This window comes from Bubalus bubalis, chromosome 6 (genome assembly GCF_019923935.1).
Source record: "Bubalus bubalis isolate 160015118507 breed Murrah chromosome 6, NDDB_SH_1, whole genome shotgun sequence".
Classification (NCBI taxonomy): Eukaryota; Metazoa; Chordata; class Mammalia; order Artiodactyla; family Bovidae; genus Bubalus; species Bubalus bubalis.
Window position 1 is genome coordinate 51217618 of NC_059162.1, and position 25094 is coordinate 51242711.

The window sequence follows — 25094 nt, forward strand, 5'->3', positions numbered from 1 at the left end:
AAACTCAACATTCAAAAAACTAAGATAATGGCATCCGGTCCCATCACTTCATGGCAAACAGATAGGGGGAAAAATGGCAATAGTGGCAGATTTTATTTTCTTGGGTTCTAAAATCACTGAAGATGATGACTGCAGCCATGAAATTCAGATGCTTGCTCCTTGGAAGAAAAGCTACGACAAACCTAGACAGCATTATTAAAAAGCAGAGACACCACAATGCCAACAAAGGTCCATATATAGTCAAAGCTATGGTTTTTCCAGTAGTCATGTATGGATGTGAGAGTTGGACCATAAAGAAAGTTGAGTGCCATAGAACTGATGCTTCCGAATTCTGGTGCTGGAGAAGACTCCTAGAGTCCCTTGGACTGCAAGGAGATGAACCAGTCAATCCTAAAGGAAATCAACCCTGAGTATTCACTGGAAGGACTGATGCTAAAGCTCTAATACTTTGTCCACCTGAAGTGAAGGGCCGATTCATTATAACAGACCCTGACACTACGAAAGATGGAAGGCAAAACAAAAAGAGGAGGGCAGAGGATGAGTTGGTTAGACAGTATCATCGACTTAATGGACATGAGTTTGAGCAAACTCCAGGAGATAGTGAAGGATAGGGGAGCCTGGAGTGCTGTAGAACATGGGGTCGCAAAGACTCCAACATGACTGACTTAGCCACTGAACAAAACAACAACATAATATAGAAGTAATAATTTATCAATACGTACACACTCCCTTAGGAATTCTTCTGAAATATTCTCTTCTAAAAGCTGTTCCACAATATGTAAAGCTTTTCTCTCAAACTCAATCTTCTTTCTCATAGCTGCTTCTACTTCTGCTTTCCTAAAAGTAAAAAAAAAAAAAAATGGTATTTAAGTTATTCTACTTAAGTTTTAGCATAGCCAATTTTCTACATTTTAAAATTAAACACTAACAATGTACTATTTTGCTATTAAGGTTAAATGTGTATTTTTAAATGCTGTTCCTTTTGATCCAGTATTTTTCAAAAGGGAAACAAGCTACTTGTTATTGACATCTGTCATAACAGGATTATTTGACTTCCAGGGCTCAGAGAACAAGGAAGAATTTAGAGTATCCTACAGAAAAGAAAATGGGAGAAAATCTTTTTTGCCAGTTAAGTCTCTATCATTATTGAAATGATAATTTATCATTCTCTATCATTTCTCTGAGCTTTTACCTAAAAATGGAGGCTTTTCCCTTGAAATCATTAGAAATCAGAAGGGAATGGAGAAGAAAAATATGATTTTGGTTGTTCTCTAAATACAAATTTCTTTGTGCTAATTCTCAAATGTTAACTAAATGGCCAGCCTGGTTTAACAGGACAGAGTCATATTCACAAAGAAGTATTTACTTAATTTTGTTGTAAAGTCTTACTAAATAACTATACCGGTATGACTATATGGTTCAGGAAAACAACAATCTAGGAGGCACCAGTGATCTGTCAGCCTCTGCGGGCCCCACACATATAAAAGCAGAGGCTATCTGATCAAAAAATGGTCCTAGGACAGTGGTCCTCAATTCCAGCTGCAGTTTAGGATCATCTGATGAGACCTTTTTTAAAAAAGATACCATGCTCAGGTCCCATTGCAGGCTAATCTTTCAGGATGGGCTCTAATTAATGGTGTTCTCTTAAAAGTGCTCCAGATAAACCTAGTGTGTAACAGGGTTGAGAACCAGTACCATGGGAACAAAGATACCAACTATCTTGGTGACTTGTTTGCTACACTAGTTTCTACTGGCCCACCAGAACAACTCTGCTGCCATCCTGGACCTTGACTGCTCTCATATCTGGACCTAGAATGTACTCAGTCCTGAATCTTCATTGCAAGGACTGATGCTGAAGCTCCAATACTTTGGCCACAGGATGCGAAGAATGGACTCATTGGAAAAGACCCTGATGCTGGCAAAGATTGAAGGCAGGAGAAGGGGACATCAGAGGATGAGATGGTTGGATGGCATCACCGACTCAATGGACATGAGTTTGAGCAAGCTCTGGGAGTTGGTGATGGACAGGGAAGCCTAGCGCGCTGCAGTCCATGGGGTTTCAAAGAGTCGGACATGATTCAGTGGCTGAACTGAACTGAGAATATATTCACCTTTTCTCCCTACCTTTATTGACTGCCAAGACTTTAGCATCTAATTTTTTGCCTGGAGCAATATGTTTTACAAAAACAATTTGGAGAATTGTCACAAGACTGCCAGCTAGGGACAAATAAGGACATTAAAACAAGAATGTCTCACTGTTCACACTGTTCGCTAAACCCAGGGTAGGCAAGGCGCTGGCAGGGAACCTGGAAGAAAACTCACGGAGTCATAGTAAGTGAAGACACATTTATTCTCTCCTGACTGCAACAACAGCTGTAGCAGCAGATACACTGTATTCTCTCCTCTCATGACTAACCCAGTGGACACAGCCCTAACGCAGCCAAAAAGCTCTTTAGGTGGAGCTCATATGTTTACAGAACAAAAGTGGCCCGTGGCCAAGTGGGTACATCGTGACACGTGTGCGCGGAGCTCTAAGTTATCTCAGCTGTTACATGACCATGTATTTACAAAACCTGGGGTCAGAGCGAGATGCCCTGGGGCAAGAGAGCCTGACCACCACCACTTTGGTTAATCTGCTCTTTCCCTACAAAGAAGAAACTTGTAATTAACACCTGTTCTCCCACCATCTCATAAAGACCAATCTTACACCAAAAATGTAAAAACGACATGGACACAGATTAAATATTCTTTGTACTGAAAAAAGTTTTCTGTGCAGTGCCAAAGTTCTTTGTACTGAATATACTTAGCTTTAAGAAAAACATTATTTTCCTCATTTTGCTGCTTACCAATAAAAGCTATGTCATTTAGTAAGATCAGAATAGAATGTGCATTAGGAGTTGCTGACTTAAGGAGTTAATTACCTCAACCTGCAGGAACAGCAGACTCCTCTGAACTGATGAATATCTACAGCTGTTTCCCATGGACAGCCCTGTCTCAGAGCTCCCTTCTATCCCTCATGACGACACGTGGTATGGTCTACAGCAGTGGTTCTCAAACTTCTGGGCATCCAGTGGTCCTTTATAATCTTAGTTTTTGCTTATGCAGATTGTATTTGTTGATAGTTACCATACTGGGATTAAAGGTAGTTACCATACTGGGATTAAAGGTGAGAAAAATTTCAAGCACTCATGAACTCATTTAATAGTAATATATCCATTATACGTTAACATATTTTTAAATGAAAACTTCAATGTGAGTTACAGAATTGTTTTATATTTTCACAAAGCTCTTTATAATTTCTGGCTTAATATTATTCAGCTGGATTGAACGTAGAAGTATTTTTCAGTAGGAATAAATTCATGAAGGATCACTTCTCTCAACACCTAGTCGGTTACCCTCAAGGATCATCCTGGGTGATGATCATCACCTGCAAGCAAATTTCAAGCAAATCATCCTGGGTGATTTGCTTGAAATACATTTCAGCTTATCTATATGCTTCACGTAGTACTTAGAATAAAAGATAATCTCCTCAGGCGTGTAGTCAGATCCACGTTGAAGAGACCTGTATATTATTATTATTAACTAAATTTTACTGTTGTATTATTTTCTAAAGCCAAGTATAGTCATTCTGCTCCATAGGAAAACAGATCTCAAATTCATCTGATTTCTCTACTCCCAAATGATCATTATCCTTAACACTTTTTTTTTTAAATTTTATTTTATTTTTAAACTTTACATAACTGTATTAGTTTTGCCAAATATCAAAATGTATCCTTAACACTTTTGAAACTTAAATTCTATTACTTTATCACTTGAAGTTTTGTTTGCACTTAGAAAATCTGAATTTCTCACCCTAGCCTACTGGTACTGTTTGAATGCAACCCTGCCTCTAGCTTATTCCTACACTCCTTTCTTCCTTTGCTCAGAATGCTTCACACGACCTTGGGTATCTCTCCTTTCTTTAAATGATCAAGCTTTTTCTTGTCACATATATTGGTGCTTCTAGCTGGAGGTCTCTCCTCACTACTCTGTCTGGTAAATGCCTACCTAGGCTTCCAATCAGTTTATTTTTTTTTAATTTAAATTTACTTATTTTAATTAGAGGCTAATTACTTTACAATATTTCCAGTCAGTTTAATTATTACTTTCTCAGAGAAGTTTTTCCCTGAACACATACCACCCTTTCTGCCAACCTCTTCTGTTTTTAGTTCCATCACAGTCTTTTCATTTGCAATTATGTATTTATTTGTGATAATTTAATTGGTATTTCTCTGTTCTACTAGACAGGAACTGTGTCTGTACTGTTCAAAATCATATCCTCAGGGTCTCTGAAACTGAAAAACTCCCCAAAGAGAACACAGGCAGAACAGCCTTTGACACAAATCTTAGCAATTTTTAAAAATCTGTCTTCCAAGGTGAAGGGAATGGGCAAATATAAACAAACAGGAAGGACCTAATTATACTTAAAAACTTTTGCAAACAAAAGGAAACCATCAACAAAATGAAAAGACAATCTACTGATGGGGAGAAAATATTTGCAAATGATATGACCAATTAGAGGTTAATATCCAAAATATATAAACAGTTCACACAATTCAATATAAAAACAAAATCCAATTAAAAACTGGGCAGAAGAAACAGGACACTTTCCCAAGGATGTATAGATGGCCAACAGGCACATGAAAAAATGCTCAACATCGCTAATCATCAGAGAAATGCAAATCAAAACCACAAATGACATACCACCTCACATCTGTCAAAAAGGCTCATTTAAGTCTACAAATAACAAATGTTGAGGAGGATGTGGAGAAAAGGGAATCCTCCTGTTAGTGGGAATGTAAATTTGTGCAGCCACTACGGAAAACAGTATAGAGGTTCCCTAAAAAACCAGAACTACCATATGATCCAGCAACTTCACTCCTGGATATACATGTGAAGAAAATTACAACACTCGTTTGAAAAGACACATGCACCTCAATGTTCACAGGAGCATAATTTATAATTGCCAAGATACAGAAGCAACATAAGTGTCCATCAACAGACGAATGGATAAAGATGATGTGGTTTACACATGCCATGTAATACTATTCAGCCATAAAAAAGAATGGAATTCTGCAATTTGCGACAACGTGGATGTACCTAGAGGATATTATGCTTAGTGATGTAACTCAGAGAAAGACAAATATTCTGAGATCACTTATATAGAGGTCAAATCAGTGGTTACCAGTGGGGAAACAGCAGAGGGAAGGGCAAGAGTGGGGTATGGGATTAAGAGATACAAACTATATATACAATAAATAAGCAACAAGAAAGTATTGTATAGCAGGGAAATTTAGTTATTATTTTGTAATAACTTAGAATATAATCTATAAAAATATTTAATCTCTATATTGTACATCTGAAACTAATATATTATAAATCAACTAGAGTTCAATTAAAATTAAAAAAAGTCTTATCCACAGAGACTAACACAGATATAGCATATCTTACATTCAGTAAATAATTCTTGAATGAATGAATTAAAACCAATCTTATATATAGTTACATCATCCTCAAAGATGACATCTATTCTAAGAACCTTTTGTCCCAGGAGATAAAGGTTGCCTTTTTAGGAGATGCTCACTGAATAGTATAGAACAACTTTCTGCTGAAAATATGGACACGATGTAAACAAAGAAAAACAACAAAAAGTTTCTTGGAGTCTGGTATATAAAACAAAAAGGAAAGTATCTGAAGAGATGAAAAAAAGGTTCCTAGTTAATTCAGGAATGTTTATTACCACTGACATTTTTCTACAGATAGTCATACATTCACCAGCAATCTAAAAGTGTCAACTTGGTTTTCTTAAGGCATGGAAGAGTAGGGGAAATAACAGTCTATGTGAGAGTTTACAGTACTTCTCAGATCTTCCCCTTCTCTCTAGTTTTCTCTGAGGTAGTACCTATTACACTTTTTACAAATGGTTCAATTAATATGTGATTAACAGATAAGTGAAAGCAGCTGTCTGTAGTTCACATACCTTTGAGAAGCATCTTCTTGGTTCAAGGCACTTGTTTGCTTAGTACCTACCATTAAAAGAAACAAAAAACAGTAGGTCAAGTGTACACGAACACCAGGTTACAGGACAGATTCTTGCCCAAATAAACTGTAGACCATCCTTTCTTCTCCACACATTTCACTTCCAACTCTGTGTGAAAATCAAATGAAATGAGAAGGGAATCCAATTTGGTTTTGCAAGCTAATTATTTTTCTTGTTTAAAATGTACCTCTTTCAGGACTGCATTTTCTCATTATCCTAGTTGCATAATTAAGCACTCCTGAAAGCCTGAGATCTAGAGGCAACCTCTCTCCGTCCCCCTCAATGTTCGTTCTCTGGTAAAGAGGGGTGTGACACCCCCCCCCAAGAGATCCAGGGCACCATAGGGGCAGCCCACCTGCAAGGAGGACCAGTGCTAGGGTGAAGGCCAGCTGCACTCGCCCTTCCAACGCCCTCCTGGTCACCTGCCCACTCAGACGACCCCGATTGTAGGCTCTCAGGAGCTCTCCTGCCCTTTCCCTTAGAGCCTGGAGCACAGCCAGCCCATTTTGGGGGAAATCTTGGAAGACTAGCGTCAAGAGATGGGGATTCGGACGAAGGTCTTTCCCAGAAGGCGAGAGTTCGGCGGTAGAAAGCTCTTGGCCTTCTTGCCCCCGAGGATCTCCTTCCCTGGGGCAGCCTTTCGGGAGCGCCCGCATGCCTCCGTCTGGAATTCTGTCGGGGCCGAATTCTCAGTTCCAAACTTGGGAACAGGCCCTTCCTCCTACCTGCGACAACTCGGGAGGCGCGGGGACGCCGGGCTTTGCGGCCCGCAGAGCACGGCCCGACCCAGTCGGCCATGGGGCGCGTCGTCAGTGTCGGAACCGACCTTGGCGTCCTTCCCCCCAAGACTCCGCCTCCCGTCGCGCAGCGCGGGGCGGGGCCGGCCAGTAGGGGAGGGACCCGGAAAGCAGCGCGGCGGCGGCGGCTGCGGAGGAGAGCCGTGAGCGGGGCGAGAGGCCTGGCGGTAGGCGGATACACGCGGGGTCCCTAGCGGCCGGGGCTCGCGGTGGGAGGTGAGCCGCGGAGGACCCGGCGTCGGGGTCGAGGCCTCCGTGAGGTCTGGGGCCCAATGGCCGACGCAGGCAGGAACCGGGAGAAATGGCTTCCCTTGGATGCCGCCTGCATGCGCGCTGGGGTTTTATTCGCCCTGCAGCCGGCTGCTGTGAGGATCCGGCGGAATCCCGCCTCTACTACTGGGCTGGGAACCGGGCGGTATTGCCCCGAGGGCGGCCTGTTGCCTGTCTTCGCGCGATACAGTGATTTCACTATCACGATTGATTATATGGGGCGGGGCGCAGTACATCTGTTAGAGACAGATGCCCGGGTCTGTAATGCTTGTTACTTTTGGGGTGGAAGGCATCCCAACTTTCATCCCCTCCAGGTGTTACACTTCAATTTCTGTCAAGTGCGACTTAAAAAAAAAAAGAAGAAAAGAAAAAGGCTCCCTGATAGTTAGAATTATTTTAGGCCCACCTTTGGGGGGTGCGGGGGAGACTGTCTTTTAAAAGATCTTAGTGTAAATTTGTGCTACCTCTTGGGAATGAACTAAAGAATTTCTTTCCCCTTCAGTTTATCTTTCAAAATTTTGCTCCAAAAAAACTTGAAGGATGAAACAAGAGGTTTTTGTTGTTTTGTTTTTTGTTTTAATTTCTTAGGCTAACGTTTCAGTAAAAAATTTTCAGCTTTAATAACCTTCCATTTTCTTTATTGTATTTATTAATAATTCATCAGAATGAAGTAACTTATAATTCAGTATAGTATTACTGATAGTTAACAGTGTATTTATATTATCAATTTCAGCATTAAAACTGGAAAAAATAAGGAATGGCTGTGGAGGAGCTACAGTCCATCATAAAGAGATGTGTAAGTAATTTTTTCTGTTTTTGTTTTTAATGACATTTAATGACCTTTCAGAATATGGGAAGAGCACAGATTATTTTTAATTACATCTGCAGTCACTCAAATTGTTAATCTAATTTAATCCTTGCTTTTTTTGACCTATGAATAAATAGCATGAAGGCAGGAAGACAGATTGGATATGTCACTTGACGGATCCTTATCATAGATTTCTTTGGCACAGTGGATTTCAAGGCAATTTATTGAAGTATTTTTTAGCCTAATCCTAATTTTCATACATATGCTTACGTGCAGCTTATCTAGAATTTAAACAGATTTCTTTTTTTAGAGAAAAATCAAATAGTTATTGAATTTCTATTTGCCTAAACATACTTGTTTTTTTGTTTGTTTTTGCCAGCAAATCCTAGAAGAGCAAGACTTTAAAGAGGAAGATTTTGGCCTGTTTCAGTTAGCAGGCCAAAGATGTATAGATGAAGGGCACATAGATCAGCTATTAGAAATTATTCAGAATGAAAAGAATAAGGTAAGTACAATATTTCTGTGTACTTTTTTAGTCTTTACTAGTAAGAGAATAGGCACATGATACTATCATTCATCCATTCATTTTTTTCAGCAAACATTTAAGAATCAACTTAAGATCCACTGTAGAAAACTGTGGAAAATAAAAAGGAAATAAGATCAATTATATACTTTAAGGTGCTTACAGTCTAGTGGAAGATATAAACATGTAAAGAACTAGCAATAAAGAGGCAGAATAAACAGATGGTTTATATCTGTTAACTCATTTAGCTTCTCCAGAATAAGTGTTACAGTTGAAATATAAGTAAAATGCAAATAATATTTTGGGAGAGCTGGATGACCTTATTGGCCAATATCATCTGGCTATAATTGTCTCAGAAATCATTCTGCACAATGGTAAAGGATCTTCTTGGGATCAGGAACAGGTGGGACACAGTGTTTATAACACCACCTAATTTTGTCTTTGGACTCATCCCAGCCCCACACTTCCTATATAAGAGATCATCTTATTTCAAGGAACATACTTTATAGTCCTATTTATTTATACAGCTTTTGTAGGGACTTCCTGGCAGTCCAGTGGTTAAGACTGGGTGCTTCCTTTGCAGGTTCCATCCCTGGTCAGGGAACAAAAATCTGGCATGCCATGTGGCTCCACCAAAAAAAAATTTTTTTCTTTGTTATAACATTCTAGTCATTCTGGCCTAGGATTACTTACAGGGCACCTTGATTGTATTTAGATTACTAAAACCATTTAATCATACATTGTTACAGAATCTCTTTTACTAGTTCAAAGGTCTTATCTCTTTTTATTTATAATTTTTTTTTAGTAAATATTAGGATGTTTTATTTAGTACATTTGTTTTTGATATTTATTTGTAATACCACTGTAGCCCCAAATAAAATAATGCTTTCTTTAACTCCTTGGTTTTCTCCAATTGCATTCTCAGAGGAGAACCTTTGAGAGTACCTTACTTTTAGCTAATCATAATAAAATTAATAAAAGTTAACAATATTTATTGTGTATCTACTATATGCCAGATGCTCTTAGGTGCTTTACATCTTTTAACTCACCTAGTCTCTCCTGAATCCCTTGATAGGATTTTCTAGATAAGGAAAGTGTCACTGAAAAATTAGTGACTTGCCCCAAGTTACTTAGCTTTTATGTGACATCTGACATTTAGATCTGTACAGCCTGGTTTCAGAGCTCTTAACTAATTTTCGTCAACCTCCATAGCACTGTGTAGCACTTGCAGGAAGTTTTAGAGTAGAATAGAGAGGACTGATTGTGAGATTGAGACAAGTGACAAAGATGATGGGGTTTCTAGCCTCTGAGGAGATAATATATACTGAACAGAAAAAGGCAGTTTAAGAAGGGGAGAAAGTTCCTTTGATGGACAAGGAAGTTGGCATTGTTTGGCAATGTTGAGTTTAAGCTGCAACAGGTAATTGAAAAGTAATGTTTAGAGCTCAGTAGAGAAATAGGAGATTAAGATGTAGATTTGTGTCTGACTGTTAGAGATTAGGTGATCGTTACAGACTTGAGAATAGTGAGGCTTAACCTTAATAGCTTGAGAATCACCTTGGTAAAGTGTGGTGGTTTATTTTTTGGCTGAGCCGGGTTTTGGTTGCAGCATGTAGAATCTTTTTTTTTTTTTTTAGTGTGGCACGTGGGATCTAGCTCCCTGACCGGAGATCAAACCTGGGCTCCCTCCAGCCTGCGTTGGAGTGTAGAGCCTTAGCCACTGGACCACCAGGGAAGTCCCATGTGTGGTTTTCTCAATTCAGAGGTTCAGATATTGATAAGACAGAGTTTAAAAGTACACCTTAGATTTCTTTTCTAAGAAAGGTGACAGTCAAGATTGATCAAGACTTACTGTTAATCCACTTTGTGTTAAAAAAAAAAAAAAAGTGTTGTTTAAAGTCACAGGAATGGTAGTTTGTCCTAAGATGCTATAGTGCAGGGATTTTCAGCATTAGTACTATTGATATTTTGTAGCAGTTGTCACCCCAGTAATGACAACCAAAACGTCTCCAAGCATTACCAAATGTCCCCTGATTGGGAACAAAAGCACCCCCATTGAAACCACTAATACAGTGGGAAAACTGTGGGCTTTGGAGTGGGACAGCCTTATGTGCAAATCCTGACTCTGCCACATTTTAGCAAACATTAGGCATCTCAGTAATCTCTAAACTTTGGCATTCTCATTTGTCAATTGGGAATAATTATTATTACCTGGTACAGTTGTTTGTATTAAACTGAACAAGATGTAGCTTCTGGATAGTTAGTATTCTCCTTCCTCATAACGATTCATTATTTACATAATAACTGGGGAACTTGCAGCTGAGATTATGATTCTGTGATATGTTGTCACAATCCTTTTTTCAACTCAGATATGTAAAATTTTATTCAAATCTGAAATTTCTCTTAATTATACTCAGAGATGGGCTTCCCTGGTGGCTCAGATGGTAAAAGAATCTGCCTGCCTTGCAGGAGACCCAGGTTCAATCCCTGGGTTGGGAAGATCCCCTGGAGAAGAAATGCTACCCCATTCCAGTATTCTTGCCTAGAGAATCCCATGGACAGAGGAGCCTGGCGAGCTACAGTCCACAGGGTCAGAAAGAGTTGGACATGACTGAGCAACTAACACATTCACTTCCATGCCTGATAAACTTCTGTTTCTTTAACAAGCCTTAGCATAACCATCCCCTGTTCTGGGAAGCCTCTCTCGCTTTCCCTCGTTAGAAGTGACTATTCTGCTATACTTTATACTCTACCTTTATTATTTTATAAGAATGAGTTCCTTCAGGGAGTATTGTACTGATCTGTATTCTTCTTAGATGTATTTTCTTTTGAATGAACCTAGAATATGAATCCTTTGAGGATAGATTGCTTATCTGATGTATTTTTTGCTTTACTTCCTGCACCTAGAGTATTCTAGGGTCCTATCAAATATGTTTGATAAATACTAATGGTTGAAGTAGAATGCAGGTCAGAGAAGTGGAGTATATTGCTAATAGTTTTGAAAATCAGTGGTTTTGCTCTAGGGTGGCTTGTGTTTTTTTATTTGAAAAGTTCTTTTAGATTTCTAAGTTTAGAATGGGTAGTAGGAAATTTCTTTTTATTAAAGTTGATTCTGAAAAAGCCAGATTAATAAAGAAAACTTTAAAAAATAGGCCAGGAGAAAGTGGAAAACTAATACACTTGAAGGCAAACTAGAGATTGGCTAGAAAACTGACTTTACTGCCTTAAAAAAGAAAACGACACCAACATTTTATTTTACATTGCAACATTTTCAATTTTGCGTTGGATTTCAATAAGCTGAAGAGTTACAGTAAAACATGTCACCAAGTTCTAATGATGAGAAGCAAATGACTGAAAAAGTTTTTGTACTTAATGGAAAATTTCTAGAAATTGTTCCTCAGTCATAAAACCTTCTTGTATCTCCTTTTATTTTTTATGTCATCCAGAGGCCAGATGTTGAGAAACTGGGGTGAATCCTTTCCCTTTGCTCCAAACAGTTGGCAGCCTATAATACATCTTAATTAAATAATTGCTTTAGAAAAAAGAATCAGTGGTTTTGATAATGAATGTGAATCACGAATTACAAGTTAAACTTTTAGTTGTATAAGCATTCTGAAATATCTTTGAAAATAGAAGCTGTTTGTAGATGAGAAAGTTGATGAAGTGGTATCCCCTTTATGTTTACAGAAGTTACATGATTATAATATACTTAGAGATTCTCCAGTGAACTTTAAAAGGTTCATGAGTGTTGGCTGGATTTCTTTATGAATTGGGAGCAAAATTCTCCATGAAAATTTTAAGTACTGCTCATATAAAGCAAATTAGCTCTCTTGTTGGAAATAGAGGAACTATTTAAATCCTGGGAAAGACTAACTTACCTGATTAAAAGTAAAGACTCATTTGCCTTTCCTCAGTGTAAGGATTAAAAACCAGTTTAGAATTTGTTATCTCTTAGCTGCCAGTCCTAGGAAGTCAATAGGGAGATGTTCATGGACACACTTGCCTCATCTTTTCTGTTTTTGAGGAAATTGTAAGCTTCACCAGGTTAAGAAAGCTCACTGTGAGAGTCCTGTAGATGGCAGTATTTGCTTTACTCTGAAAACGTTTTTACAGGTCATTGTCAAGAATATGGGCTGGAATCTTGTTGGTCCTGTTGTTCGATCACTTTTAAGGAATGAGAAGGAAGATGATAAAAGAAAGTGTCATTTCCTGCTGCTTGATTTATTGGTAAAGGTAAGTTAACAAAACTAGATTCACTTTGTTGCAATATGCAGCAGTATTTTATAATTTCCTTTAATGTTTTTGGTGAGAAAGCTTTAGTACATGAAAATATAGGGGGAAACTCTTTGGAAAATAGGCCCATCCTTATTTATCGGATGGGCAATTCCATTTCATTTTTCCCAAATTTTGTGGATGTAAGAATTATATAACCTTATCTTCATTTCAGTTCAGTCGCTCAGTTGTGTCTGACTCTGCGAGCCCATGAACCTCAGCACGCCAGGCCTCCCTGTCCATCACCAACTCCCGGAGTTTACCCAAACTCACGTCCATTGAGTCAGTGATGCCATCTAACCATCTCATCCTCTGTCGTCCCCTTCTCCTCCTGCCTTCAATCTTTCCCAACATCAAGGTCTTTTCAAATGAGTCAGCTCTTTGCATCAGGTGGCCAAAAGACTGGAGTTTCAGCTTTAACATCAGTCCTTCCAATGAACACCCAGGACCAGTTTCCCTTGGATGAAATGGTTGGATCTCCTTGCAGTCCAAGGGACTCTCAAGAGTCTTCTCCAACACCACAGTTCAAAAGCATCAGTTCTTCTGTGCTCAGCCCTCTTTATACTTCAACTCTCACATCCATACATGACCACTGGGAAAACAGTAGTCTTGACTAGACGACCTTTGTTGACAAAGTAATATCTCTGCCTTTGAATATGCTGTCTAGGATGGTCATAACTTTCCTTCCAAGGAGTAAGCGTCTTTTAATTTCATGGCTACAGTCACCATCTGCAGTGATTTTGGAGCCCAAAAAAATAGTCCGCCACTATTTCCACTGTTTTCCCATCTATTTGCCGTGAAGTTGATGGGACTGGATGCCACGATCTTAGTTTTCTGAATGTTGAGCTTTAAGCCAACTTTTTCACTCTCCTCTTTCACTTTCATCAAGAGGCTGTTTAGTTCTTCTTCACTTTCTGCCATAAGGGTGGTGTCATCAGCATATCTGAGGTTATTGCTATTTCTCCTGGCAATCTTGATCCCAGCTTGTGCTTTATCCAGCCCAGCATTTCGCATGATGTACTTTGCATATAAGTTAAATAAGCAGGGTGACAATATACAACCTTGATGTACTCCTTTTCCTATTTGGAACCAATCTGTTGTTCCATGTCCAGTTCTAACTGTTGCTTCCTGACCTGCATACAGATTTCTCAAGAGGCAGGTCAGGTGGTCTGGTATTCCCATCTCTTTCAGAATTTTCCACACTTTATTGTGATCCACACAGTCAAAGGCTTTGGCATAGTCAATAAAGCAGAAATAGATGTTTTTCTGGAACTCTCTTGCTTTTTCGATGATCCAGTAGATGTTGGCAATTTGATCTCTGGTTCCTCTGCCTTTTCTAAAACCAGCTTGAAAGTCTGGAAGTTCGTGGTTCATGTATTGCTGAAGCCTGGCTTGGAGAATTTTGAGCATTACTTTACTAGCATGTGAGATGAGTGCAATTGTGCGGTAGTCTAAGCATTCTTTGGCATTGCCTTTTTTTGCGATTGGAATGAAACCTGACCTTTTCCAGTCCTGTGGCCACTGCTGAGTTTTCCAAATTTGCTGGCATATTGAGTGCAGCATTTTCACAACATCTCTTTTAGGATTTGAAATAGCTCATCTGGAATTCCATCACCTCCACTAGCTTTGTTCGTAGTGATGCTTCCTAAAGCCTGCTTGACTTCCCATTCTAGAATGTCTGGCTCTAGGTGAGTGATCACACCATCATGATTATCTGGGTCGTGAAGATCTTTTTTGTACAGTTCTGTGTATTCTTGCCACCTCTTCTTAATATCTTCTGCTTCTGTTAGGTCCATACTATTTCTGTCCTTTCTTGAGCTCATCTTTGCATGAAATGTTCCCTTGGCGTGTCTAATTTTCTTGAAGAGATCTCCAGTCTTTCCTATTCTATTGATTTCCTCTATTTCTTTGCATTGATCGTTGAGGAAGGCTTTCTTAATCTCTCGTTGCTATTCTTTGGAACTCTGCATTCAAATGGGTATATCTTTCCTTTTCTCCTTTGCTTTTCGCTTCTCTTCTTTCCATAGCTATTTGTAAGGCCTCTTCAGACAGCCATTTTACTTTTTTGCATTTCTTTTCCATGGGGATGATCTTGATCCCTGTCTCCTGTACAATGTCACGAACCTCTGTTCCTAGTTCATCAGGCACTGTGTCTATCAGATCTAGTCCCTTAAATCCATTTCTCACTTCCACTGTATAATCATAAGGGATTTGATTTAGGTCATACCTGAATGGTCTAGTGGTTTTCCCTACTTTCTTCAATTTAAGTCTGAATTTGGCAATAAGGAGTTTATGATCTGAGCCACAGTCAGGTCCCAGTCTGTTTTTGCTGACTGTATAGAGCTTCTCCATTTTTGGCTGCAAAGAATATAATCAATCTGATTTTGGTGTCGACCATCTGGTGATGTTCATGTGTAGAACCTTCTCTTGTGTTGTTGGAAGAGGGTGTTTGCTATGACCAGTGCGTTCTCTTGGCAAAACTCTATTAGCCTTTGCCCTGTTTCATTTTGTACTCCAAGGCCAAATTTGCCTCTCTTTCCAGGTATCTCTTGACTTCCTACTTTTGCATTCCAGTCCCCTATGATGAAAAGAACATCTTTTTAGGGTGTTAGTTCTAGAAGGTCTTGTAGGTTTTCATAGAACCATTCAACTTCAGCTTCTTCAGTGTTACTGGTCAGGGCATAGACTTGGTTTACCGTGATATTGAATGGTTTGCTTGGAAACGAAGAGAGATCATTCTGTCATTTTTGAGATTGCATCCAAGTACTGTATTTTGGACTCTTTTGTTGACCATGATGGCTACTCCACTTCATGTAAGAGATTCCTGCCCACAGTAGTAGATATAATGGTCATCTGAGTTAAATTCGCCCATTCCAGTCCATCTTAGTTCACTGATTCCTAGAATGTCGACGTTCACTCTTGCCATCTCCTGTTTGACCACTTCCAATTTGCCTTGATTCATGGACCTAACATTCCAGGTTCCTATGCAATATTGCTCTTTACAGCATCAGACCTTGCTTCTATCACCAGTCACATCCACAACTGGGTATGTTTTTGCTTTGGCTCCATCCCTTCATTCTTTCTGGAGTTATTTCTCCACTGATCTCCCGTAGCATATTGGGCACCTACCGACCTGGGGAGTTCATCTTTCAGTGTCCTATTTTTTTGCCTTTTCATACTGTTCATGGGGTTTTCAAGGCAAGAATACTGAAGTGGTTTGCCATTCCCTTCTCCAGTGGACCACATCCTGTCAGACCTCTCTACCCTGGCCTGTCCATCTTGGATGGCCCCACACAGCGTGACTTAGTTTCACTGAGTTAGACAAGCTGTGGTCTGTGTGATCAGATTGACCTTATCTTAGGTCCAAGTTAGACAAACTGTGGTCTGCGTGATCAGATTGACCTTATCTTAGATCCACTGATTCAGAATCTTCAAAGAGAGACCTAAAAAGATCTATTTTTTTTTTTAAAGTAGCTTATTATATAGATGTGAAATTAATGCTTTAGATAATTTAGGGAGGTAGTTCATGGCCACACTGATCTTTTGGCAATGTTGAAAATAAAATCAAATCCCAGTCCTCTTTTTTCTGTGTATGTTCCCTAAAAGAATATACCACAAAGAAATCTAAAAAATAAAACCTAGAATGCTAGTGATCACAGTGGACGTAGAAGTAGCAAATATATTAGGTGTAACCGACCACCTTAGAAAGAGGCTCTGAGTAAAAGGTTAATAGAGTTATAATCCAAAAATGATAGTTAAGAGAGAGAAATTCTAAGGAAAAGTACATTATAAGAAGCCATTTAGAGATCACTGTAAATAAACACAAATATATACTTGGAAAGAAGGAACTCCCTAGGTTTTAGTTATTAACTATGAGAGCTTTCAGAAAAGCAAGGCAGGTGAGGTGATAAGACCAGTCAGAAAGCAAAGCAAAGTTTTGTTTCTTCAGCAAAGACAAAAGAGACTCTGCACTCATCTAAACACCCTGGCAGTGTGAGATAGAAATGTCCCACCTGCTGGAAGCTCTGGAAAATGAAGACAGCCTTCAGAATAGACATCAAAGCTCAAAAGAAACCTCAGCTCTGGTGATCAGGCTGTCCTTTCCCCTATTTCTCTAACTTTTCCATTCATCAGTAATTTAAGTCTCGTAAATGTAGCTGTCCATTAGGAGACCTTGATTGCTTGCTTTCATAGAGTCACAGACTCTGGGTTTTGCCAGTGTATTTTTGAAAAACATTTTTATGAGATGTTTTACTCATATGCAAAAATAATTATATTATCTCAGTATATGCCTTTTAAAAATAATAATAATGTGGCTTTAAATACAACTTGTATTAAACAGGTTCAATTGTGAATATTTTTATAGTTATGTAATCCAAAGGAATTATTGTTGGGTTTGCTTGAACTGATTGAAGAGCCCTCCGGAAAACAGATATCCCAAATTATTCTTCTTTTACTTCAGCCATTACAAACAGGTAATGAGTATATTGATACCTAAGTGTTCCTTGTTTTATTTGTGTAAATGCCTTGACGTTCCTCCAAGATGTCAACAGTCTACCAAAGTATAGTTTATGCCTAATTATTGAATACTCTGCTTAAACTAGTAATAGCAATGCCAAATTGAATCCTACTGCTCATAGAAAGATGGCAATACCTGGCACAGTGTGGGTACCCAGTAAATTGTTGAATGTCATGCCCCTTTTCACATGCTTTGTTACAACCTATAGCTTTTTGCTTAACCTTCCTGTCTGCAACTTATATTTAGAATTTTTCCTGTAAACATATTTGAAGGATATGTTTTGGCTGTTCTGCACTGCTCAATCTGATTTTGTTGTGGTAGCCTTGTATCTTAATTAAGAATGGTATCAGGCAGGGCATTGCTCAGCCTCTGCCTTAGGAGGTTGGGATTAGGAATAATAAAGGTATTACTGAAGAATGAAACAAGTGGAAAGAAAAGTTTTCATGACTGAGTAAAAAAAAATTACTGGTAAGTAATCGACTTTGGCAACCAAGGCAGATAGTATTTATGCATGGGAAGAGACTCCCATTTTATAACCAACATGTAACACAGTCTATCAGAAGGACCTGGGATCAGAAACTTAGAGTAAATTTGTTTTAAATGTGAATGCCCAGCAGATTTGTATCAATTGAAATATTTAAAGTCTTCTAGAAAGAAAAATCTAATACTACTGCATTTCATTTTTACAGTGCTTTATAGTTTATAAGATACTTGTTCTTATGTTATGCTTATAACAACCAAAGAATACAGAAAGAATTACTTCTTTAAGTTTTAAGTATGTAACCTGGTAAGAACATACCTAAACAAAATTTCATGGCATCTGTTGTAAAGTGCCATGATCGTAAGGTGCTTTATTTTATGCACCTCTAAGAAGGAAAAAAAATACTGCCAGTTAGGCTATTATATGTCATCTTGATATCAGAGTTGTTGGAATGTGGAGGGAGAAACTGTATGTGGTAATTTGGCATTTATTGGACTTATTCTTCATTGTTTACTATACTTCATGAGGCAGCCTCAAGTAACAACTTGGTCTCTGTTTTAGTGATTCAGAAACTTCGTAACAACAAGGCATATTCAGTTGGGTTAGCATTGTCTACACTTTGGAGTCAGCTCTCTCTCCTTCCTGTTCCATACTCAAAAGAACAAATACAGGCAGATGACTATGGCCTTTGTCAGTGCTGCAAGGCCTTAATAGAGTTCACTAAACCTTTTGTGGAGTATGTCATTGATAACAAGGAAAACTCAATGGAAAATGAGAAATTAAAAGATGAAATACTGAAATTGTAAGTATATTTTTAAGAACAATTCATAATGAACTTAAGTATTTGATAGTTCAGTTATTTAAAATGTTTCTTTATTTGTGATGGAAAGTAAATCTAGTTTCAAAATTTGAATTTTAGAAGAATATGGAATTCAGTTAATGTAACATGGGCATTTAATGATATTTTAAAAAATTAAGTACATATGTACATGTGGCTCAGATGGTAAAGAATCCACCTGCAATGAAGCAGACCTAGGTTCAGTCCCTGGGTTGGAAGATCCCCTGGAAAAGGGAACAGCTACCCACTCCAGTATTCTGGTCTGGAGAATTCTATGGACAGAGGAGCCTAGCAGGCCACAGCCTATGGGGTTGCAAAGAGCAGGACACAACAGAGCAACTTTCACTTTTCAAAAAAATTAAAACAAACATCCATTTTTTTTAGTTTACTTATATTCTTTTATAGATTGCCTTTACTTACGGTAAGTGAACAGTAGCAGTGGAAGAATAGATAGTTGTAGCTCAAAGAATCTGTTTTTTTCCAGGGGAATTATGTTTTACTCTGCCTTTGAAAGCAGCAAAAGATGCACCAGACAGTTGAAATTCCGATTTGATAACAAAAACAGTAGCAGAGAACCCTGTTGCATTCACACCAGGGGTACTATAGGCTGTGCAAAGGAGTACTGTGTATTGTTGTCAAGCACTTGACACATGGTTAATCCAAATTTAGTGCTGTAAGTGTAAAATATTCCCTGTATTTCAACAACCTGTTATTAAAAGAGATACTAAAATATCTTAATAATTTTTATACTGATAACATTGAAATGATGTTTCTAATATATGGGTTAATAAGATAAATTATTAAAATTAATTTCTCTTGTCTCCTACTACTTTTTTAGTGTGACTGCTAACACATTTTTAATTACATAGGGACTTTATATATAGGACTGTTAGACAGTGCTGGACTGGATTATATTGAATTACATGTACCAATAATTTTAGTTTTAAAATTGGGGAGACTAAAACTGCTGTCAGCTTTCTATCTTGTCAGGCTAGGATATTAAACCTTTTTTTTTCTTTTTTACCATTTATAAAACTCATTGTTTCATGAAAGAAAATACGTTTTAACTCGAGAAATAGGTAGGGCTTAATCACAGAATAAAGTTTGGTTTTCTAAATAAAACAAATACAGCTCTATGAAAAAAATTACTGCATTGTCCTGGTTTTCCTTGAACTTATGAAAACTACGTATACACTAACACTGTCCTAAGACAAATACTCAGTATGCATCAGTATAGTCCAGACATGAAAGTGACTTTCTGCACAGTGAGTCTAGCACAGTATTCTTATGCTCTCCCCATTAGTAGTAAGAAAAATCTTATATCACCAGTTTTACAGGCCACTGAGTTATTGGTTATTTATTTTTTATTGTTATTTTTCATGTTAGTTATGTTATTTTTCATGTGAAAACTAGTTATTTTATACTTAGGAAGTGCTGTCTTCATAGTTACCTATTTCTTACATTTTAGTTGTTTGAAAAGCTTGAAATGCCCTTTGCTGACAGCACAATTCCTTGAGCAGTCTGAAGAAGCTGGAGATGATCCTTTAAAGTGTTTTGCATCCGAAATAATAGTAAGTACAGCTAATTTAATTTGTTATAAAATCTGTAATCTAAAATATTACCTGCTATATTCTCATCTGCGGCACATGGACATGTAAATTGACACATATATTAATAAAGCAATATGTATTTTTTGTAGAACATAGTTAAAAAGATGAAAAATAAATAGCAATAATTTCAATAACCAGATATAAATAATATTAACATCTGTACAGGAAAATTCTGCAGTTTTCCTATGTCTTTTTCCTTTACTTTCACTCAAAAAACTTTACTTCTGACATTTCTGGTCACAAAATGTGTGGGTTTTTTCCCCCCATATGAAACAATTCTGCAGTGCCAACTGGGCATCCTACGGTTTAACTCAATTCTGACACTTAACTACCTGGAGATAGTATCAGATTCCACAGGTTAAGGGCTTAGTCCCATGAGACTGCTCCCTATTTCAGATGCCAGTTGCTAGTCTTAGGTTCCCAGTTTACCCGCAACTTCTGTCTGGCTTGGCTACAAATGGGAGATTCCGTGACCTTCTGCTATTTGGTTCGATTATTTGCTACAACAGCTCACAGAATTAAAAGGAAACCTTTACTTTATTTTACTAGTTTATTAAATGATATGATAAAGGATGCAGAAGAACAGCCAGATGAAGAGCTACATAGGGCGAGGTGTTGGAGGGTCCTAAGCACAGGAGCTTCTAGTCTCATGATGTTGGAATACATCATGATCCCAGGACACTGTGATCTCTAGCCTGAAGCTCTCTGAAATTCATATTTTGGGGATTTTATTGAGGCTTCCTCATTTAGACATGATAAAACATTAACTCCATTTCCAGTCCCTCCCGTCTCTAGAACTGGGGGATGGGACTCAAAATTCCAAGCTTCTAATCATGGCTTGTTCTTTCTGGTTACCACCCCCTACCCAGGAGCCATCTTAGTGCCCACTCAGAATCTCTTTACTAGAATAAAAGATGCTTCTACTGTCTTATAACAGAAATTTACAGAGGTTTTAGAGCACTGTGTCAGGGACAGGGTTAAACACCAGTATTAGAACAGATGTTCCTAGTGCTCTTATCACTTAGAAAAGGTTTCAGGAATCCTGAAACATCATGCAAAATGTTGGGCTGGATGAATCACAGACTGGAATCAAGATTGCTGGGAGAAATATCAACAACCCCAGATATGCAGATAATACTACTTTAATGGCAGAAAGTGAAGAAGAACTAAAGAGCCTCTTGATGAAAATAAAAGAGGAGAGTGAAAAAGTTGGTTTAAAACTCAACATTCAAAAAACTAAGATCATGGCATCCAGTCCCATCACTATAGAAGGGGGAAAAGTAGAAGCAGTGACAGATTTTATTTTCTTGGGCTCCAAAATCACTGCTGACAATGACTGCAGCCATGAAATTAAAAGACACTTGCTCCTTGGAGGGAAAGCTATGACAAACCTAGACAGCGTATTAAAAAGCAAAGACATCACTTTGCCGACAAAGGTCCGTACACTCAAAGCTGTGGTTTTTCCAGTAGTCATGTATGGATGTGAGAGTTGAACCATAAAGAAGGCTGAGCACCGAACTGATGCTTTTGAATTGTGGTGCTGGAGAAGACTCTTGAGAGTCCTTTCCACAGCAAGGGGATCAAAGTAGTCAATCCTAAAAGAAAGAAACCCTGACTATTTATTGGAAGGACTGATGCTGAAGCTCCAGTACTTTATAGACACCTGATGTGAAATGGCAACTCATTGGAAAAGACCCTGATGCTGGGAAAGATTGAAGGCAAAAGAAGAGGGTGGAAGAGGATGTGATGGTTAATCATCTCTGACTCAGTGAACATGAATTTGAGCAAACTCTGGGACATAGTGAAGGAGAGGGCAGCTTGGCATGCTGCAGCCCCATGGGCTTGCAAAGAGTTTGGACACGACTTAGTGACTGAACAACAACAGGAACACTGTGCCAACAACCAGTAGCAGAGACCCGTATATATTTTCTGTTATCTCACACCACCTTCCAGATGTTTTTCTCCTTTATATATATATTTCTTTTTTTTTTTTAAGATCCTAACATATAGTTGACTCTTGAGCATGTTCAGGGGGTAGGGCACCACACCTCTGCTTAGTCAGAATTCGTGTATACCTTGTAGTCTGCCCTCTGTATTCAGAATTTGAAATTTGAGGAGAGATGGAATTAGGAGAGAAGATGCCAGAACTTTAGAGAAGCTAGATTCTAAGATGAGAGATGATTGGTAACTGATATAACAGATATGTAGTTAAATAGTAGTGAAGAGGTCATGGGTGATGAAGAGGGAGGGGGAATGGATTTTCCCCGGAGTATATAAAAACCTGGGGCTTCATTTTTGCAAGCGAGAGTACAGTATAAACCTCTGGAAACAGTACAGACTTCACCATTTGTGATATATGTACCCCATTTTAAGAAGATGGCTATGAAAGTTGGAAACTTAAAGCTGGGAGTGATGTAATCAAACTGTTTTGAGTTCACCACTGTAATGGAGGTTGAACTTAAATAAGAATGGAAGTAGGGAGATTGGTTAGGTATCTTTTGGGAGTTAAGTGAGAATGATGAGAGTTAAGTTAAGAGAGAATGATAAGAGAATGAAAAGAAGAGAAGGCAGATTTGAGAACTTTATAAGTAGATAAAACTGCAAAGTTTGGTCATAGACTGAATTTAGAAAAATAGTAAAAAAGTTGAGTTATGGACAAGGTTTTTTGCTTAATAATAGGACAGGTATAGGTTCCAGTAATTGAGATAGAGAATACACAAGCAAGGAGTAGGGGGTTCTGTGCTTTAAGTTTTTTTTCATTGTGGAAATTTAAAGACATTCATAAAAGTAGAGGGACCAATGTAACATAGTCTCATGTACCCCTTGCCTCACTTTAACAATTAACGTTTTTGCCGATCTTGTTTTATCTAGCCTACCCCCCCCTTTTTTTTGGAGTTGATAAGCAATGTAAAGTTAATTTTTTTTTAGTGTGTTAAATTTTTATTGGAGTATAGTTGATTTACAGTGTTGTGTTAGTTTCTGCAATACAGCAAAGTGAATCACTTATTCACATATGCACGATTTCTTAGATTTTTTTTCCATTGTAGCTCATTACAGAGTATTGAGTAGAGTTCCTATGCTATATAGTAGGTTCTTATTAGTTATCTATTTTATATACAGTAGTGTGTATATGTCAATCTCAGTCTTCTAATTTATCCCTTCCCCCCTTTTTGCTGTAGTATTTTATTGCAAGTCCTAGATATATCATTTCATCTGTGAGTCTTTATGTATGCTTCTCTAATTGGTAAGGACTTTTTAAAAAACATAACCACAATGCCATTGTGACACCTAACCAGATTAGCAATTATCTCTAAAATATATATATATGTATATCTAATACTCAGAGAGAGCAGGTTTTTAAGGAGCAAATTTTGAATAAGAGTGATGAGATTAACCTAAAGAGGTGAATCGGTGTGAGAAAAGAATTCAGGGCTGAACCCTGTAGGGTTCAGTTCAATTCAGTCCCTCAGTCATGTCCGACATTTTGTGATCCCATGGACTACAGCACGCCAGGCTTCCCTGTCCATCACCAACCCCCAGAGCTTGCTCAAACACATGTCCATCAAGTCAGTGATGCCATCCAACCATCTCATCCTCTGTCATCCCCTTCTCCTCCTGCCTTCAATCTTTCCCAGCATTAGGGTCTTTTCCAATGAGTCAGTTCTTCACATCAGCTGACCAGAGTGTTGGAGTTTCAGCTTCAGCATCAGTCCTTCCAATGAACATTCAGGACTGATTTCCTTTAGGATTGACTGGTTTGATCTCCTTGCAGTCCAAGGGACTCTCAAGAGTCTTCTCCAACTCCACAGTTCAAAATCATCAATTCTTCAGCACTTAGCTTTCAGCTTTACTCTGTAGGGTACCAGCTCATAAACAAGCCCATCAGAGAGACTAAGAAAGGAGTGTCAAAGTGGTGATGAAAATATCACAGAAACTGAAGCGGTAGAGTTTAGAAAGAAAGAAATGATTGCTACTGTTAAATGCAGCAGAAGTAGTCTGTAGAGTTGGAGTTGAAAAGCATCCACTGGATTTAGGAAGTATATGGCATTGATAATCTTAGCAAGAGCAATTTGAGTAGAGTGTGGGAGACAGAAATCAGTTGAGTAGATAAAGGAGTGCATGAAAAATGAGACAAAGGAGATAACTGATATAAGCTACACTTTAGAAGAGTTTGGAGGAGTAAGGAAAAGGCAGTAGAGAAGACATGAAGGTAATTGGGAGAGATAGGGAGGCTTGAGCATATTTATAGGCTAAAGGGGTGGAAACCATCAGAGGGGAAAAGAAAAGTGTTATGGAATAACTGAAGTAATGTGGCAGGAGGAGAGCAGATAGCTGGGCACAGGATCGAGGACACCTGGAGAGGAAGAACATGTAGAACAGATATGCATGTAGAAAAATTTGTAGCAGAAATGAAGTGTTATCATCAAGGGAATCAGACCCACTGGCCTCATGTTTCCTAAGAATGAGGAGGTAGAAATGAGGATTGAACAGGGGGCTTCAGAAAACTGATAAAGGTTTGGAATATTGAGTGGAATGAAAAGAGAGATAGAAGACCAAGAGAGCATTAGTCAGTAGTGCTGAGCACTTGGGGTTTGTTGTTGAAGACCACAGCTGTAGAAATAAGTATTTGTGTGGTTTTTCTCCAGTAGTATCAGCTGTCTGGGTGTTGAAGTAGAAAGGTGAATTGTAGCTGTCTTTCCAAGGCTGGCATTTTGTTGGGTACACGTAGCTAAAGGAAATATAGGGTGCAGATAGTTCAAATAATAGTGCATTGGTTGGTTAGGGAAAGAAGTGGATTAAGGAGGGACAGATGGGTAGGTTAAAAATGAAGGCATCATAATACTAGAGAAGTCAGAGGTAGATAAGTAGGTTGGTAGGAGAGATAAGATAAGAAATT

At 38.4% G+C, this 25094-nt stretch overlaps 2 protein-coding genes across 24 annotated transcripts in view; one reads left to right on the forward strand and one right to left on the reverse strand.

The window, feature by feature from the left end:
- The window catches only part of RPAP2 (RNA polymerase II associated protein 2), a 126985-nt gene extending 120051 nt beyond the window's left edge, over positions 1-6934 (reverse strand). For 19 of the 20 annotated variants that reach the window (XM_044944693.2, XM_044944688.2, XM_006061340.4 and 16 more), the window contains exons 1-3: positions 6805-6934; positions 6020-6065; positions 723-837 (exon numbers count right to left, since the gene is read on the reverse strand). In XM_044944693.2, coding sequence (XP_044800628.1) covers positions 723-837; positions 6020-6065; positions 6805-6877 — 234 coding nt within the window. In that variant the 5' untranslated portion in view covers positions 6878-6934. The remainder of the gene's footprint in view (positions 1-722; positions 838-6019; positions 6066-6804) is intronic. The other variant, XM_044944694.1, reaches the window with a different exon arrangement.
- Positions 6906-25094, forward strand: part of GLMN (glomulin, FKBP associated protein) — a 45231-nt gene continuing 27042 nt past the window's right edge. For 2 of the 4 annotated variants that reach the window (XM_044944697.2, XR_006551810.2), the window contains exons 1-7: positions 7102-7241; positions 7880-7942; positions 8334-8459; positions 12591-12710; positions 17116-17224; positions 18311-18551; positions 20056-20158. In XM_044944697.2, coding sequence (XP_044800632.2) covers positions 7904-7942; positions 8334-8459; positions 12591-12710; positions 17116-17224; positions 18311-18551; positions 20056-20158 — 738 coding nt within the window. In that variant the 5' untranslated portion in view covers positions 7102-7241; positions 7880-7903. The other 2 variants (XM_006061351.4, XM_006061350.4) reach the window with 2 other exon arrangements.